Source organism: Carcharodon carcharias, chromosome 16 (assembly GCF_017639515.1).
Source record: "Carcharodon carcharias isolate sCarCar2 chromosome 16, sCarCar2.pri, whole genome shotgun sequence".
Classification (NCBI taxonomy): domain Eukaryota; kingdom Metazoa; phylum Chordata; class Chondrichthyes; order Lamniformes; family Lamnidae; genus Carcharodon; species Carcharodon carcharias.
The window spans coordinates 54,842,522-54,862,153 of record NC_054482.1 but is presented as its reverse complement, the minus strand read 5'-3'; the positions used below and the strand labels follow the sequence as shown (position 1 = coordinate 54,862,153).

At 41.9% G+C, this 19,632-nt stretch overlaps 1 protein-coding gene across 4 annotated transcripts in view; it reads left to right on the top strand.

The window, feature by feature from the left end:
- The window catches only part of jak1 (Janus kinase 1), a 159,648-nt gene that overhangs the window by 75,814 nt on the left and 64,202 nt on the right, over positions 1-19,632 (top strand). For all 4 annotated transcript variants that reach the window (XM_041207570.1, XM_041207566.1, XM_041207567.1 and 1 more), the window contains 2 exons: positions 13,689-13,880; positions 16,521-16,644. In XM_041207570.1, the coding sequence (XP_041063504.1) occupies positions 13,715-13,880; positions 16,521-16,644 (290 nt within the window). In that variant the 5' untranslated portion in view covers positions 13,689-13,714. The remainder of the gene's footprint in view (positions 1-13,688; positions 13,881-16,520; positions 16,645-19,632) is intronic.

Below are 19,632 nucleotides of genomic sequence, written 5' to 3'. Positions count from 1 at the left end.
GCCTGACAAAGATGTCATGGACACAAGACAAAGGGAGTGTTAATGCTAGTGTTAAAGATTAAAGAAGGTGCTGATAGCGGCATAAAGTTAAAATAGCAGAAATTGTTAATGGCAGAACAAGGATCAGTGCTCTGTGAAAGCACAACATAGAAACAAGTGACAGATGGCCCTGTTTGTATGTATATGTGTGTGTGTGTGTGTGTGTGTGTGGTTGCGGGGGGTGGGGGTGCGGTGTGGGTAGAGGGCTAACATAGTTATTTCTAAAATAAAAGCTGTTTCCCTAATGTCTTGATTATAGATCCTATATAGTATGCTGAAGCTACTGGAATTATCTGATTACCATTGACTTGGATTGAGACTCCCCAACTGCAGATCACCTCACTCCATAATATTTCTTATCTTTTTTCATGAGTGTTGTTAATTTCCAGTCTATTTGCATATAAGTACATATAATTGGAGCAACAGATTATGCGTAGACTTAAAAGAGCCTCCAGCTCTCCCTTCACCTATATCCATCTTGTGGATAATTCTTATTAAGTATTATTTCTTCTTAACCTTCAATTGTCCCAAAATTCCTTTTACTTGTATTTTAATTTTACTCCCTCTGACCATTACCATCTCAATTGTCTTAAAGTCAGATTCTCCATAGAGTATGTCAGTGCCTTGATCATTTAAAAATGTTTTCTTACTCTTTGGGCCTTGTTATCTATTTCATGTCATGCTATTTGTCAGGTAGCTGAGCATCTCTGGGACCTGTTCTTCAGTGCAGCTTCACCATGCACTCCTACATGTTAGTTACTTCACATGTAACAAATCACTCCTGCACACCCACACCAATGTCCCAATTCCTTCTTTAATCCTCTCTTAGAATTTCACATTCGCAAGGCATCTTCATATGTTTACCTGGTTGTGGCCAGACTGTCAAATTCGGCTCTCTTTAAAAAGTTTATAGGCAAGGACACAAATATTTCCAAGAGAAAGCTTTCAATTTATTCGTCTCATCTGCACTTTCCTTTCACTACAACGTACGTCAATACCAAATTTGTATATTTCATTAAATGGCACTAAACTCCACCCGAGGTGAGTTATTCCGATTTACATTTGATGTTATGTCTTTTTTCCTAACTCTACCTTCTAGCTTCAGTCATTTCCTCATACCGTTTTACACATGCAATAGTTACCATCTTATTTTGTTGCTGAGTCCTGGAGAAACTTTACAGTCCAATAAAAAGTTTTCATAACATCTTTAAAACAGAACTTAAACATTTTCACTTGATTCCAGGCATTACCATATTTTGCTTGTTTGTTCTTTCTTTCAAACATTTTATTTTTTCAAAAGGAACCGGCTAGATTGTGCCTGACTGTTTATTTTAACATTTTTCCAAATTCAAATAGCAGTGTTATTGTGCTGACAGGTTTTGTTTGTGTTCACTTTTCTTCTTCCCAGAACAAACTTTCTGTTTCGATACACAGAAACCACCTAGACTATTTTCTCATTAACCATTTTGAAAAATAAAATTTGCTTATCCCCTTAAACTTCCAGTAAATTTCCCTTTGAATGCTTGAAATAGCAACTCATATCAACTTATTTTATCAATTCCAATTTCAGAAGAAATTATGCCCAGGCTTGTTGGTTCTAAATGGTGCTCTTACATCAGAGATAGAAGTGCTTACAATCACTTCAGAGGTAAGTTCCACATGTGAGGTAGTCAAGCACTTCATCTCGAAAGATAACAAACGATTAGGACTAACTCTTTGAAAGACAAAGGCTTTGGTCCAAATTGTTACCATGCTGTGCTTTATTTCTCAAAACTACTGGATTTCTTGCTGCACTGTCAGTATTTATGGGATCCTGGAAACCTGTTTTAAAAACACAAAAACATATTTCACTGTGGCTCTGCTTAGAATCCCAGTGGGTTAACAAGATTGAATCATATCTGTAAATTTAGAAACTTAACATTTAGTAACATCCAAAACATATACATTTAACAATACAAAAGTCATGGGGTGATTTAAGAAAAAAAAATCAGCTATCAGCAGAAAGGGTCAACTTCCCTGTCTGTTTTTCCAAGGGGTGGAACAAAACATTCTCAAATGTATACAATTGCATCACTTTACGTAATTTAAAAAAAATACTCTCCTGATCAAAAGAACCAAACTCCATTTTAAACTCTGCTTTTTAAAAAATTATTTTGTTATATTTTTTCAACTTTGCCCAAATTCAGATTAAGTTCCAATTGTTTCAAAACCTTTTAACGTTTTGTAAGGTATTTCTCACCTGGGACGTTTTTTGTTGCAACCAGGATTTTAAGATCAAAAGAGTTGAGGAGAGACATCAGCTTCTTAACTGTAGAAAAGGAACAGAATCTTTCCCATATCTCTTTTGTTGTCCATTTTCTCCTTTAAAACAATTTTCAAGTTCTCATGTTCGCTACTTAACCAAATTCGAAAAAAATGTCAGTAGGGGGTGTTCTTAATTTGAATTTTGGCAATTCAGAGCATTTGTACCAGAACTAAAGAAGAAAAGTTTGAATTGGTTTTCTGCCAAACCTCTTCAAGACTTAGGTTTATTTTTATATTTTGGGAAACAAGCATTGAGTCTTTTTACAGCTGTACAAGTACATTTAATTTATACTTAAAGTCACCCAGTAACTTTATGTTTATGAAGAACAATGATTTGATGGGGTTCTGAATATAGGGTATGCTGGGGAATAGTATAGCTTCTTGGGGTTGGGATAAGGATCGTGGATAGTAGCGTTGGAGAAATCAGAGTCGACTAACCTTAATTACTGATGGCCTCCATTATCAACAGTGCCGTCTACTGGCCTCCTACAATCATTGTATTTGCATGGCCTGTATTTCTGCCTCCAGTCTCTGTAACCGCTACTCAACAAGGTTGGGACTCATTGCACAGCGGAGAGGGAGAGCAGTGCTCACTGTTACTGTCAGCCTCCACAATGTACCTATTGTGGCAGTCACAAGCATAGTGGCCCCCCAGGCAGTTATAATTGAAACAGCACGCTGGTGTGGCCTTCTCGGCAGCAAGTTCCTGAGTGGTCCAGGTTTCTGGCTATACTTAATCTTTGTGGGTGCTCAGGGGCAGTTACCAGGGATCTGGTCCCAGAAAGTGCCAGTATAGTGGATCAACTTGTCCCAGGCAACTTTCTTACTGTTATGAACGTGCTACCCATTCTGGACTAATGGCTGGAGTCCCTTCAGGAAAAGACTCTTAAAATTTGGGGTGTCAAAGTATGTATTTTTACCATCCTTGTCCTCCTCCTCTTCCACCCACTGTGGGTCTAATGGCAACAGTCATGAAGTCTCTCTGCACCTGGACTTTCGGTGGAGGAATGTTTGATGATAACTAGGACCTTGTGAAAATCAAATATTTTCTTCCCCTAAGCAGGTCAGCCTCCACGTCCTTGATTGTTGTTAAACACGGAGTGGTTTGCTTCAAGGGAGGGCAAACTTTGTGGCCGAATTAACTCCCTCAAAGCTCCCCCTACGTCTTATAACTCCTCACTTATAGCCTGGCAGTTTCTATCTGTAAATTAATGTTTTCGTTTGGCCTTGTTTTTTCCTCGTGTAATACAGTCTATCATGTGCAACATAACTGATTGTGCAAGAAAGCATTACTGTTCTGTCAGCCATCACTTTTGCAACTTATTAGCCTGTCCTTTTACAGCTGAATAAAAAGTACAAGCAGTTAAAGAAACACATGCACCATAGGCCGACTTATTCCGGATTTTGTTCAACTTAATCTTTCCTTTCTGAACCTCTTTAGAAAGCCTATCAAAGCTCCACCTGTCATCTCCATTGCACTCTTCTACAGCTCCCAGGATGTATTTCGCTCCAGGTGTGCCTGTTTTCTCAGTCAGTCTCTCTATAAGTCATTCCCTAGCATATGCCAATGCCACTGGGACTCCTGATTTCACTTAATTACTACTCCACACATGTTTAACTGCAACCTAAAACTGTCGCTTCTCAAATTTCAAGCCAATAATACCTCGACTATTGTGGATCCCACGTATAAAACCAATCTGTAAGATTTTGGATTCGGGAGCCACAGATCCCTAAGATAGAGAGTCAAGTAGTTGTAAGTAATTTTAATGTTGTTTATTAAGAAGCAACAGTTTAGACATGATGTATTAGCTAAATAGACAGGAAAAATGTACAACCCATGACAGTTGAGAGAGGTTCACTGATCCCATTGGCACAGAGAGTGTTGATATCTGTGCCATATTGACTTTATGAATCTCCATATACTTTGAAGTAAAGTCTATCATGAGAAAATATATTGAGAGCAGTTCACCAATGGCCTTTAGTTTTGAATAAAAGGTATAAATGAGCTAATTATGGTCTGTCTCAACCTTATTCATTGTGTGTCCTGAATCATTTACATTTACTGTAAAAAATGTACTCATAAAGAAACATTCTCCTTATTGCCAAAGTTATCTTTAAAAGGTATAATTGCTAAGTAAGAAATATTCTCCAAAAGATACTTTCTAATTGCAAATGCAAATATTAAATGTACAGAAGAAGGCCTAGCATATAAATTAAAACATTTCATAATGGAATTCTGTTACTAAGTATTGAAAACATAATGGCCCTGATTTTAAAGGGCATGGTAAGAGTGTGTGCAAGCACCAGAGTGGATGTTACTCCTGGAGTCAATAGAGCTGTCAGCCTGGTCAATCCACTACCTGGCAGGCAATGGAGGCAGGCATTTGAATGGCAGGAGGCTGCTGCCAGGAATCCCTGTGAACGGTCCTCCCTCCCTGACAATCAGTTAAATGGTAGTGGGGATAGGTGGAGCAATTGCAGTAAGGGGAGGGAAGTGAAGCCCTGGATAAAGGAGGTCAAAGCCTTCCATGTGAGTCAGGTTGAGCTCGCCTGGCCCATCAGAAAACTTAGAAAAATGTAAAAACCTTACCTACCAGGGTCTCTTCTGGCCCTCAACAGGTTTGGCCTGGCACTAAAGCATCACTATTCCCCTACTTAGGACACAAACTAAAATTGCAGTTGGGTCCAGATTATTCACATTCAAAGCAGGATCCTGCAACCTGCTTGTGAGCATTCTACTTCCCTGCTCAAAAGCTAATGTTAACAGGTTTCCCTGTCTTATCTAAACCTATCATAATCTTCGCACCTCTATCAAATCTCCCCTCAATCTCCTTTGCTCCAAGGAGGACAATCCCAGTTTCTCCAACCTGACCTTGTGGCTAAATTCTCTCAACCCAGGGCAAGGGATTTACAGCAAGCATGCTGATAACAAAGGCTATCACAAACTAGACAATGCTAATTCTATGCTGTTCCAGCAAGGGCAGAACCATAATACACAAGTACACTACTGCAGATGCTGGAAATCTGAAATAAAACAGAAATTGCTGGAAATACTCAACAGATCTGGCAGCATCTGTGAAGAAAAAAGGAGTCAATGACCTGAAACCTTAACTCTGTTTCTCCCTACAGATTCTCTCTGACCTGCTGAGTATTTCCAGCATTTTCTGTTTTTATCAGGGCAAAACCATCACAGATGTTAATAGTTAAATAAGTTCTGTGCTTATAAGACACACACACATAACTCTACTTACAATGACAGTTGTAATCTATTTAAATGCCATTGAATATTCAAAGTGTTAATTTAAGTTTGGCAAGAAAAAAATGCAGAAAGGCCTTTAATTGCTGCATATAACCTCTGTGCAAAACATAAATGATGTAAGATTTCTTTCCCAATTTTCTACATGTGGATTCATGGTGGGTAAGGCTCTGAAGGCACAAACAGCTGTCCAGTATCTCTCCAAAGTAATCATCTTTGATGGGACTATCTAGGCAAGCTATTCATTCCTTGGAAGATATTGTAATCAACCCATATTGTGTCCTCAGCTAATGTCCGTATACACACTTTCCACCAGGAATCACTGGATCACAATAAGGGGCAAGAATTTCTTCCTCCTTAGTCCAGAGGTACCCAAGTCTTCACCCCAAATGACATCATCTGAATGAGGAATTGAACCTGAATGAGGAATTTTCCACACTACAAATTGCATTTTTGTACAAATCCTTGGAGGAAATCTACTTCACACACATTTATTTTAAACTCACTGTAGAAATTAGCCAACCAGTCATGCCTGTGGTAACATTATCTGTCCAGAATGCTAATACTGTAAATGGGAAAACACTTTGAACTTTTACCAAAACATTCATTTCCTGTTTCACTGAATTCACGACCATATTCAAAGAAATAATTAGTTTTGCTTTGTTGAGTTACACAAATGGGAAATTCCCACAAAAATATCAGCAAATTCCAGTAAATGCATTCTACAGATGACACACTATAACTGGAAAGCTACTTAAACACTATTGGTGAGTATCTAACCAAAATTTTCAGTTAGTTGGTCACTAACAGCAAAATCTTCTATCGGGAAACAATGGGCTAAATTTTGTGATAAGCAAGGTTAATCCGATATAGTAGCAATATAGTTTTATTACTGGACCAGTAAAAGAAGCCTGGACAAATGATCTGGAGACATGGGCCAGAATCTTCTATTCGGCATGTGGGGGCGGGCCCCGCATGCTGATGCGTACAATGACACATGGTGATGTTGGGCATCGCGGTGATGTCAGTTCGGCGGGCATGCAGCTGACTCCAGAGTCGAAAAGCCCAGGCAGCCTTCACATTTCTCATGAAACCTCATCCACGGGCGGGATGAAGTTTCATGAAGGGTTTGTAAATTAAATTTAAAATTCTATTAAAATATATAAACATGTCCCAGCTCATGTGACACTGTCACATGGGGGGACATGTCTGAGTAATTTTTTCTCTTTTTTGCAAAGTTTTATTCTTAACTTAATCTCCCTGAGGCAGCTCTGTGCCTCAGGGAGATTTCTGCGCTCTTTTGTGTGCATGCACACGAAAGAGCGCAGGCCCCGACTCTCCCTCCCTCCTCCCCCCACCACACAGGTAGCGCTGAGCGATTCCGGGTGCACGTCATGCTGGGTGGGCCTTAATTGGCCCACCTACACAAAATGGCGCGCAGCTGATCGCGGGGACGCCCACCCGCGACTGCTCCCGAACTGCCCACCTGACGGGGAGAAAATTCTCCCCATGAGTTCAAATAACACCATGGCTGATAGTAAATTTAAATTCAATTAATTAAATAAATCCAGAATAAATAACTAGTATCGGTAATGTTGACCAAGAAATTTCCAGATTATGGTAATAACTCATCTCGTTCACTAATGTTCTTTAGGGGAGAAAAATTGCCATCCCTACCTGGTCTGGTCTATATGTGACTCCAAATCACAGGAATGTGATTCTTGACTCTTTAATTGACCTCTGAAATGGCCCAGCAAGCTATTCAGTTTGACCAAACACCATCCCCTGCAAGTTCCTCTCCAAGCCCACATACTTTCCTGACTTGGAACTATATCGCCAGCTCTTTTACTGTTGCTGAGTCAAAATCCTGGAACTCCCTTCCTAACAGCACTGATGGACTGCAGCGGTTCAAGAAGGGGGTTTATCACTACCAACTGAAGGGCAGTTAAGTAAGGGCAATAAATACTGGCCTAGCCAGCGAAGCCCACATCCTGTGAAAGGATAAAAAAAAACATCATGATAAAGGACTGCAGTGGTTCAGAAGGCAGCTCACCACCACCTTCTTGAGGCCAGTAGGAGTGGGTAATAAAAGCTGTCCTTGATAGCCATGCCCACATCCTGTGAATGAAATAACATTCAAGGAGAAGGCAAACCAATCAAGTAACAAAAATATTTGATATGATTTAACTTAAATACAATTATGGTGAAACTAGCATGTAAGAAAATATTGTAAAAATATTTTAACTTGCCTATGAAGTGCCCTACTTCTATCAGAAATGCTTGTATTGCATTTTGTGTTTTGAAACCCAGACTGAATTTTTGTCAGAGGTTTAGGGCTTGAGTTTGTGCTCCACCCCAAACTGCCACATACTATTGCTGATCTGTTGCACTCTGTCCCAGGACCACATTGCACGCTGACCTATTCCAATTTTGATGCTTCCTCTGCCCATTAAGTCAACTTGTCTTAATCAATGTTCCCCACCATCCCTGCCCTCCCCGCCACCACCCCTGCCAAAGTTTTCAATCTATTTTTCGGTAAAGCTCACCTTTTCACAGACCTCCAACACTTGTTGCTAGCAAAGAGATGATTTTCAGTACTAAAAACACATGCACTGTTTTTGCTGTTTGTTATATGGTTCTAAAAAGATCTTATTGCATTTAGCACTTAAACTGGCCTAAATGACCCTGAAAACAGTTTGGCGAATGCAGGGAAAATTGTGGAATGGTTTGGTGGAGTTTAAAGGTAAAGACCATGGTTCCTAGCCCACCTCTCCATCAGTTGTAAAACATTTTGACAATTTACCACTATCACAGACCAATGACATCACAGATTGCTGGTAGACCCAAGAGACACCCTTCCCAAAATTGCTAACCTTTGGAACCACAATACCTGGTTACCTTCCTTTCCTACTCATGCTGCCACTCCAGTGATTTCCAAGGCCATCCCACCTCCTCTAGTGCTCACTGTACCTTGTTTGGATGCATCTTTACAATGGTGAATTTTGAAAGCTGAATTTTGTGGTTCCCTGCCGGCCATGGTTTCAGTGGAGGGGCACGTAAAATACAAGGGGTGGAAAGCCCACCACCTGTCTGCCCACCCACCCACCCTTGAGCTGTCCCCCATAACATAGTGGGTGGACAGGTGCAAAAATCGGCAGCCAGCCTGCCATTTTTAAATAAATAAATGGTCAATTGAGCTTGTTACCAAGCCCATTGACCAGAATAATATGCTGCCCATGCCGTAAAACGGTTGGCCTGGGCAAGAGGGCGGGAGTGGACAGGCTTTTTTTTTAAGGAAACTTGTTTCAAGGTGGGAAGAAAGGGGGCACATCCTTCGGGGGGTGTGCGTCAGGGGTAGTCCCACCCCCCCTCAATGATGAAACCCCCTCCCTTTGTTCCTTCCTGTCTGGCCTCCAAAACCCACCCCCTTGCGCCCCATTTCCTGGGCCCCCTGATTCCTTTCCGTCCAATACCCTGACTTACCTCTCTGAGATCCATGTCCTCATCCCCTGTGGACCTCCTTGCAGAGCCAGTCCTGCCAGCTGCTGAGTTCTGCACTGCTGGATCTGCTAAAGGTGCCAGAAACTCTTGAGGGAACGACTTTCTTCCACCGAGGGGAGAAGTCCTACTCTCTGCTCATCCAGCCTGCCATCAGCACGTCATGGCTTGGTGGGGAGTGGGGCAGGCATCTTTCAGGTGCGTTGGCTGCCAGCCGACTCTTGCAACAGGGTGGGGAGGCGGAGTGGTGGACAATATGCCCCCCATGAAATCCAGCCCTATATTTCAGGCTGCTTTCTTCCAATTTGGTATTTTGTGTAAAGCGATTGAAGAGAAATAGAGGATGGGGATGGGTACAAGATGGTGGGGACCAGTAATTCTGATTGGATAGTTAGTGGTGAACCACCCCATTATGTTAGTATTTGGGGGCTTTGTGCCAGAATTGAAGTTTGTGCAACTGGCTTGACCATTTGTTGGTGTGCAGTTAGAGGCTGTGGGCTGCATTTTATCTGCCCCCGTCAGGCGTGTTTTCGGTGGGGTGGGGCACATAAAACAGGATGGGTGCCCACCCCACCATCTTACCACCCATCTCACCCGCCATATTTAAATAAATAATCAGGGGGGTCAATTGAGCTTGTTAACAAGCCAGTTGACCCCAATAATGTGCTGCTGATGCCATGAAACAGTTGGATGTGGGCAGGCGGCTTTTTTTAAGAACTTTTTCAAAGGGTGGGAAGGAAGGGGTGTTACTAAATTCAGGGGGTGCCCTTTGCAGATCGAGGGGCAGCCCGCCCCCACCTAAGATAGTAACCCCCATTTTTTCCTACCCGCCTGCTGCATTACACACACCTCCCCCATCTTCCCGTCCCCCCCGTCCCTAAACTGCCCAAACCCCTCCCATGCCCAAGACCCTGGACTCGCCTAACTCCAGGATTCATCGGGCTTCTTTTTGTTCCTGGTTGCAGTCCTGGCAGCACCCACTAATGCGCTTTTGACACTGCTGGGACTGATGAAGCTGCTGGCCAATCGGATTGGCTGGTAGCTCCTGAGGACGGGACTTCCCAGTTAGGGGAGGAAGTCCAGCATGTTATGGTGGCGGCGTGGGTTGGCGTGGAGGGGGTTGGCTCCATGCCAACATTGTTGGGGGAGTGGGGTGGAGGGGTAGAGGTGCAGTCCTTCTGCTCTGTAAATCTAGACACTGTTTACTTATCTATTTGAAATATAGAATGAGATATTTTTACTGTTTGAAATATCTATTTGTCAGTTTACTATCCCATCTGCAATCTAGTGGAGTTTTTAGTCTACTGTCTTCCAAAGTCCAGGCAAAGACATGTGATCTAATCAGTAACCAAAATACAGTGGGGACAGTTTTCTGTTGATCCCTGCTACAAATTCCTTACACATTGAGAATGTGAAGGAGAATTTCCTAGATGTTGAACTGTCAAATTCACAAAGATAAGGGCTCTCCAACAGGGTTTGTCTGAGACGTTGGTGGTGAGGAAAGTAACTAACATAAAAGCTCAAGAATGTAACTGAATTCCCTCCTGTTGATCTGTCAGTGGTGGAGGAGGAGGGAGAGGACTGAAACTAGAGGAGATGAGCGGGATGGGAGGAGGTTGGAGAGATTCAACCATGAGAAACGCATAGACCTTTTGGAGAGAGAAAGAAAATTTGAATTAAATCTGGGACATCAGAAATGTTTTCCCAGTGGTGGCATTTTCCAAATAGTTTACAATATTGGCAGAAAAAGCATAGGAAAAAGTTTCCAGTGAACTTCGACAGTATAGAGAACAAAGGCCATAAAACTGTTGAAACTGTTAGCAAATAGAGATAGTTTAAGTAAGTTATTTTTGTATTTTTGGGTGTTAGGAATGAGTTTTAGCTGTAAAGTTTAAGTTTGATTTGTATTTCTGTATTTGTGTGTTAAGAAAAGGTCGAGTTGAGTTTTAGTTTCGCTTTAAAAGGTACCTGCATTTCTAATCAGAGCTTTACAGATGTTCAAGCTAAGTTAAACAAAAAGAGTAGAAAAACTATACTGTTGCCAGCAACAATGGTCCACAGAGATAGGTCCCTCCCACAGACACACTCAAGAAACTAGAAACAGCAGTTTTGAGTTTGGTTTATGAAGACAGCTGCCAAGCAGAAACAACCTAGAAGCGACAGATAACCAGTTCCAAGCTAAAGTTGGTTGAAAGTAGCTGCCAGAGAGAAACTGGAGTAAAGGGGATAGATAGCAAGTTCCAAGCTAAAGAAAAAGCCCCAGAATCCAGGGGATTGGAAAGACCCAAACAGACCTTCTAGTCAAAGGAAGGACAGGAACCTGGAAAAGTGAAGTTAAGAGTGTGGGGCAGAGAGAAAGGCTCCAAGCTTCATATTTAAAGAGACAAAAGCTACAGAAAGCAGGTTTAAAGAGATAGTAGCTTGCAAGAGGCTACAAGGACCCAAGAGATGGCTGGAGGTCAGTAACCCTTTGCTATGGGCATGTGAAGCAGTGGTATTGTTGACGGTTGAGTCGGTGAGAGAAAGCTTCAGTTTGGAGAAGATTCCAAAATGAGTTCTTGGAGATTAGAGACTGGAAACCCTCATGCGAAAGATGGAGTTCATTGAGACATGTTGGCTCATGGTGACAGGAGTCTGAGGAGAATTGAGGAGAGTTCCATAGTATCTGGTTGAGCTGGCATCTATCACTTGATTTCAGAGTGTGGTGTGTCTGACCACAGGTCACCAATTGGTTTACATGGACTGTGTACTTAGTGTGAACATTAGAGTATAAGATGGCTTTAACTTGTGCTCTCTTACAAATCTGTATATATCTGTAAAGGTATAGTTGTGGATGAAGGAGTTTTGTAATATAGTTCATCTTGTTCAATAAATGTTTTATTCTTTTGTTAAGAGTTCATTAGCTGACTCTAGTGACTCCGTTCAGTAGCTAATCTCCATGTATCCAAACAAACAAATTAAAGTTAAGATCTATCAAGCTGGGTTCCACCCTGGGATCAGGCTTGTCCATTATGGGCTGGATTTTCACGGAGTCAGGAAGACTTTGTGGACCTTCAAAAATGGCAGGACCCAAATTTGGATGTCCCGCTCCATTCCTTGCCAGAACCATTTTGTTGGTAGGGGAAAAGGGACGGGACCTGATATGCACAGGTATGAGTTTCAAATCTGGTGCTCCGATTAAAATTTGTTGAGAGTTGAAACAGACCCCATTTTGGCTGGTGGGAGTCATAAATTGAAGGAGTAGACGTAAAGGCTCTTGAAGGGCGGATAAGGTCTGTATAACTGTCACAATCTGAAGTTTTTAAAATCCCTGCTCTTTGAACTTTAAAAAACATAGGCTGCAGCTGTCAGTGAAAGTTTAAAAACCCTCTGATGGACAGCTTTGATCGACGGGTGTAAGGTAGAAAATATTTTAGCATTTGTTCATGCAATTTCAATAGTATTTTCTGTTGGCATTTCCCCAAGGGCTATTATTATGTCTTATATAATGCTTGATTGAGTTTTGAAAGCAACAATTATCTCAGCATGGGGTTCTGAGTTCAGTTTGACATCTTAAAGAGTCTATTAAAGAATTAGCTATCTTTCATATGGTTATTGAAAGAAATGTTTTTTGTTTTATAAAAAATTAACCACTTGAGATTTAAAAGCTCTGAATGGATTTATGAATGGAACTTTTTCAAGTATGTAGGAGTGAGAGCTTTATTAGAAAGTTAGAAGTTTATTTTTTTCACCTCCACATGGCTCCTGAGGCCTGCCCGTGGCAAAGACTGGGTGATTGGCTATGGAGGTGGCATGGAAGGTATGAGGGGGCAGGGAGTGGGTGGGAGGGTCATGGGTTGGCATTGAATTGGCATGGGTGGTGTGAGGGGCCATGTTGGGTGATGGGCATGAGTTGGCATCGAGGTTATGAGGGGCTTATGGGTGGGTGGGGCCATGGGTTGGCATGAGGGTATGCTGGGATGGGGTGTTTGATGGGCTGTGAGGGATAGAGGGCCTAATAACTTCTAAGACTATTGGGACAAAGCCCCAGAGAAGCAGGGCGGGCCTTCTGACCAGCCCACCTCAGCACTCCCTGGCCCTTGTGACTGCCTATGCTCCGTTTCTGGGGTTGGCATCCCGACTCCATCCCATAACCCCCCCCCCCCCCCCCCCCCCCCACCCCGGAGTGAAAATTATGTGTATTGGGGTACTGTTTACAGAAATTTCACGACTCAAGCTACCTCCCTTGGTAGCCAAAATCTGGCCCAGTAATTCTTAGTTGCTTATAGCAATTACTTACAGACTTCCATCCGTTAAGTACTTGTTACTTAGAAGGCAATTTTAACCTAATTCACAAAGCAGGAAACCCACAGAATTGGGTGAAATGTTGGTTTTACACCCCACCCAATATCACCCTCCACTGACTTCGAATGGAGAGTAAAATCTGCCAGGCTTTTAAATCAGCGGTATACTAGATCCTGTCAGCTAAAATTGCCTCTGGTAAGTTGTAAAGGTGAAATGTTATCATCCACCACCCAATTTCTGCTCTACTCCACTTTTCTTTCTGTGTATTGAGCAAAATAATATTTTAACAATTTGAATCTTCCTGCAGAATCTAAATGTAAGTGGACCCATGCAATGGCCTTTTGCCTGAAAAAAAGAAAATCAAACATGTTGCAAATGCTCGCAACAATTCCAGAGAAAGGCTTGGAGGTGTTCATGTATGTGTCTAGCTCATCCATAAAATGCCATGAGGGTGAACATATTGCTGAAGAGCTGTGCATTGAAGCTGCCAAGAAATGTGGTAAGAATATGGATATATTTTTTGTGTGGATATCTTTTTGAATAAGTTTTTTTTCCTAAGAGCATACGAGCAAATGAAAATGGCAGGCAGGAAGTTACCTGTTGGTCCACCATAAAGCTTCATGCATAATAATACATACATAGCCCACCCACCCCAGCCATGTGAACTCTTGGGAGTGGAATAGAAACACAGGATAATATCAGGGTGCAAAGAATTCTGAAATTCTCCTCCAACTCCCTTAGGTGATCAAAGTTAGTCCAAGAGACGAATCTCACTTGAAAGAATACAGCAAATCAGCGCACAGCACACAAGCCGGCAGCTTGTTCCAAAGGTCCACTATTCTTTGGAAAATGAAGAACTGCCTAACGTCTAAACTAGTTCTGCCCTCATATAACTTAACAAACATGACCCTGGTATTTTCTAACTTACTCAGTTCACATAATTGTTCTGCGTAAACACAGTCTTTTCATTGTTTTATTAACCCTGATCAAATCACCCTTGAACCTGTTCTTCTCCATTGTGTGTGGAGTTCCAGCCCTTTGAGCCTATCTGGGCAACTCAAGTATTTTAAACAGCAAATTTATCTTGTGGCCCTCCTCTGCTCCCTTTCCAAAGCCTTAATATCTCTCTCAACATGAAGAGGCCATAATTGGACATGGTATTCTGAAGCCTACACAATATTTTGTAATGCTGTGGTTTGTGTTACACAGTGAATTTTCCTGTGAATGCTCCCTTCACTTTGGCTATTGCTTCACCACATTGGTTATGAACTTACAGAGATTGATGCATCAAGATCCCTTTCTTTCAGCACTGATTTTAATTCTTTTCCCTGCATTTATGTTTAATATTTCAACTGACATGTGCATAAAACTACACTTTTCTCAGAAAATCAGCTACCAAGCATGAGTCCAATCCCTCAGAACAGCTTGATCTGTTTGTAGTGGTTGAGCATCTTCTTGGTATATCCTGGTATCTTCTGCAAAAGGTTGGGCACGTAATGTGATCCAAGGTTTTCATCAGTGCCACAACAGTTGGCTGCCAGAAAGCGTGAAGGAACATTCTGGCATGATTCCACAGTTCAGTATTTCTTCTATATTCTCTTTCCCATCTGATGGATTTTTAACACTACCTCACACTGTTCAAATTCAAAACTGAGTAGAGGAAGACTTGTATTTGTGTCTATTCCCATGACATAACATTCGGTCTTACACCTGTAAGAATCTTCAAAACTAGTCGATTGCCCTTAACGTTGCATGTGAAGAGTTGAGAAACTGAACTGGACCAGCCACATAAATGCCATGGGCTATCAAAGCAGGTTGGAGGTTCACCCCCTCCATCATCAGCGAAGCATAACTATAGTTATTATCTACAGAATTTCTACAACTCGCCAAAGCTTCTTCAACAGCATTTCAATAGAAAGTTGAGACCCTAATGTTTCCAAATTGTAATGAGGTGTTATATTGACAACTCTTTCCTTTGGGCAATAACTTTGGATTTTTGAGACCATTCACCATTTTTAATATTTTATAGAAGACACTGTTTCACTTTCTACTGAGTTTCAGTTGGAATAGTCCTTGGGTTTGATGTCAAAAATTTACAAAGCATGGGCAGGGTTTAAGTTTTAATATATTGGGCCATGTTGCAAGAGGGCACAAGTCTGAGCCCACAATGTTACCAATTACAACAGGACCACTATTAAATAGTGCTAAGTAGAAGCTAGTGGGAGAGAAAAGAAGAGAGACAGCCATTTTCCCAGTTTCCCTCCTCAGTATTCAGCTGCTTTCACAAACGAAAGCAACATTCTTTAAATTGAGAAACTGGGTTGAAGGGCCATGGTTTAGTTTTGGTCACTACAAAACTTAAAAAGTGTAGGAGAAACAAGAGAGAAAAGTAAAAGTTCAGAGTATCAAGTACAATAATAAAATATTTTAAAACTTGGTTATTGGGATTTGGATGTTGCTGGCAAGGCCAACATTTATTGCCCATCCCAAGCTGCCCTTGAGAAAGTGGTGATGAGCCACCTTCTTGAATCACTTCAATCAACACAGCAAAGATATTTCCATAATGCTGTTGAGCAGAAAGTTTCAGGGGGTTAAAGAAATTAAAGAGATAGCAATAAATGGCAGGGCCAGGATGGTGTGTGACTTGGCTGTGCAGTTCCCATGCACTTAATGCCTTTGAACATACAGACATAGCAACATACAAATGAGGAGCAGGAGTAGGCCATTCAGCCCCTTGAGCCTACTATCCATCATTTGATAAGATCGTGGCTGATCTGATTGTGGTCTCTACTTTCCTGTCTACCCCTATACTCTTTGACGTCCTTGTCAGTCAAGAATGTATCTGCACCCATGCACTTCCATCCAGAAGTGAGAGCCCCTTGGAGCATGCCTCCCCACCTAACTGGGTAAGTGAAAAAAAAAAGATAAGACTTTCTAGATGATGAAGGTTGCAATTTTGGAAGGTGCTAATAAAGAAGCCTCGATGAAAGAGCAACAAAACTGGTTATGATTGGGTTTGGAAGAATTGGTGAATGGTCTGTTGAAGGCTTAATGGGCTGACTGACCTTTTGTTACATCTCATTGTGTGTCTAATTTAATTCTGTATTTGAGGTGACGTTTTGACTTTTTCTTTTATCAGGTATTTCTCCATTATGCCAGAATCTCTTTACTCTGTATGACCCAAATAAAAAACTCTGGTTTTCACCCAATCACATCTTCAAAGTTGATGAGCAAACATCCCTGAAGTTACATTATCGAATGAGGTAGGATTTAAATATTCTTTCTTGTGACACTGTAACATGTACAAAACACCAGAGGATATTTCATCCATTAAATTTTCAGGTGGGGAAGTGCTAATTTTATTTTTTGTAATTTTACTCTATTCTGTAAAGTGACCATTTTTCAGATGAAACCTAGACGTTGAGTGTTGGCTGGCAGTTCAGTCATGAGAAGCTCTCAAAGCCAGACCAGGTTATTGCAAAGTTTAAAATGGGGTGGAATTTAATCCAGGCATTGGGGGGGCTTGTCCATTGATGAGGCAGCGAGAGCTCCGTGTCGCCTCCTATGGGCAAGGCCTGCCTTTAAATGGCCAGCAGTGGGCCTTGCCCAGGATCAAGGGCCCTAGGGCTACATACATACACAAACATATGAATTATGAACAGAGTAGGCCATTTGGCCCTTTGAGCCTGGTCTGCCATTCAATATGATCACGGCTGATCTGATTATGGCTTCAACTCCATTTTCCTGCCCACAACCCCCCTTAACCTTTGACTCCCTTGTTGGTCAGAAGTCTATCTACATCTGCCTTAAAAATACTCAATGACCCTGTCTCCACCATTCACTGTGGAAGAGAGTTCCACAGGCTCATGACCCTCTGAGAGAAAAAAATTCTCATCTCCATCAAAAATGGGAGACTCCTTATTTTTAAACTGTGCCCCCTAAATCAAGTCTCTCCCACCAGGGGAAATATCCACTCTGTCAAGTCCCCTCAGGATCTTATATCTTTCAATAAGATCATCTCTCAGTCTTCTAACTCCAGCACGTACAGGCCCAACCTTGTCCAACCTTTCCTCATAAGATAACCCCTCCCCCTGAGTGAGCTGAGCTGAGTGAACCTTCTCTGAGCTGGTTCTTATGCAATTATGTCCTTCCTTAAATAAGGAAACCAACACTGTATACAGTACTCTAGATGTGGTCTCACCAATGTCGTGTAGAACTGTAGCAACAATTCCCTACTTTTATATTCCATTCCCCTTGCATTAAACGGAAACATTCCATTTGACTTTCTAATCACTTGCTGTACCTGCCCTTAAGTGGGCATCATTTCCTGATTCATGTACCAGGACACTCAGATCTCTCCTTTTAAATAAAATGCTGCTTTTCTAGCCTCCCTGCCAAAGTGGATAAGTTCACATTTTCCCACATTACACTCCATCTGCCAAAGTTTTGTGCATTCACTTAACCTATTTATATCCTTTTGCAGACTCTTTGTCCTCCTCCGCAACTAACTTTTCTACCAGCTTTTTGTCGTTAGCAAATTTAGCAACCATACATTTGGTGCCTTCATCTAAATCATTGATATAATTTGTAAATGATTGAGGCCCCAGCACTGATTCTATGGCACTCCACCCATTATATCTTGGCAACCTGAAAATGACCCATTCATGCCTTCTCTCTGTTTCCTCTTAGCTAACCAATCCTCTGACCATGCTAATATGTTACCCCCTGCACCAGTCAGTGGCTGGCAGCTCCTTATGGCCATCAGCGCATAGTAGCTGCTGGCAATGCACCCAGCAGAGGTCCAGGATCAGCAAAGGAGCCAAGGTGTGTGGAGGTGGGAAAGGGGTTGTTGGGAGGGGATTGCTGGGGTGCAGGGAGCGTGTGAAGAAAGGGCAGAAGGGTTGGCTTTCAGCTCCCCACCCCTCCCCACTTCCTGGTGCAAGGTTCATCCCTGGGAGCACGCAAGCAAATATCTCAGAATTTGCTTTTCGGGCTTCCCACATGGCGATTGCCCTGCCCTCCACTGGTTGAATACCAAAGATGGCTGGATGAAGCCCTTAAGTGAGTATCAATGGTGTCTGGGCCAGAAGGCTGTCCAAGAGCCTTCCCGCCTAGATTTGATTGGGAGTCACCACCTGGCACCCCTCTGCCCAATTAAGTGCACCCCCTCCACGTCCAAACTCGCCTTTGGGGAGGGTATTAAATTCTGCTCATCTGGTGTATTCCAGCTGGCTAGTGAACAAAATGTCTTGTCCCAGTCGGGACTCCTACTCACAAAGATTTTTTTTTACAAACTAAATGAACATATGTTGGAAGTCCTAGGTACAGACATCTTAAAACTCCCAGTTACAGTATTGTGTGTAAATTTCCAAGAGCTGTGATAGAGCCTGATGATTGGAGGAAACAAGTTATGGCGATTTTATGTCATATCAATGTCATCTTAAATTCCTCCCCTTCAGAACCAATATTGTCGTCGAGAATGGGTTCATCGAGTCATTGAAGTACTGAAGGAGGCCTTTTGGCCCATCAAGTCTGTACCAGCACTGTAGAGAAATCCAGTCAGTCTGTGTGGCCTCTCCCCATCCCTTCTGTTAAAATGCATCATCTCACACTTCTCTGTTTTAAATTCCATCTGTTAATCTGCTAGCTGATCACTGTCCTGTTGCAGTCAATTGGTATCATCCTCATTGTTTCTCACACCTCAAGTTTGGTATCATTGGCAAATTTTGAAATTTTCTCTGTATTCCAGTTTCTAAGCCATAAGAGTGATTCCATCAATGATCCTTGAGGAACACCATTGTCTATCAGCCTGAAAAACAACCATTTACCATGACTTGTTCTTTAGCCAGTTTTTTTTTATCCAGATTGGGTGCTTGGATTTCTAGTGGCCCTTGAGGGCAGCCTAGGGGTGATTGACTGCCTGCTATTTTTTTTCTAAAACAAAAAAAATTTCAGTTACTACAAATCTGAAATGAAAATAGAAAATGCTGGAAGCATGGTAGCTAGCAACTGGGATGAAAGGATGGATGAAAGGTCTTTAACCCAACATTAGAATCCCTAATGAAGGGTTATATTACCAGAAATGTTAACCCTACGTTCCTATCTTTCACAGATGCTACTTTGCCTACTGTTTGCTTATTTCCCATTTGTCACTCTCCTCTGCTAAACGGAGGTGAGGTGAACCATTGTGCAGTGTACAGTCCTCTCCAATCTAGTATCCCAGTCCCCCCTTGTAGGAGCCTAAGCATCTA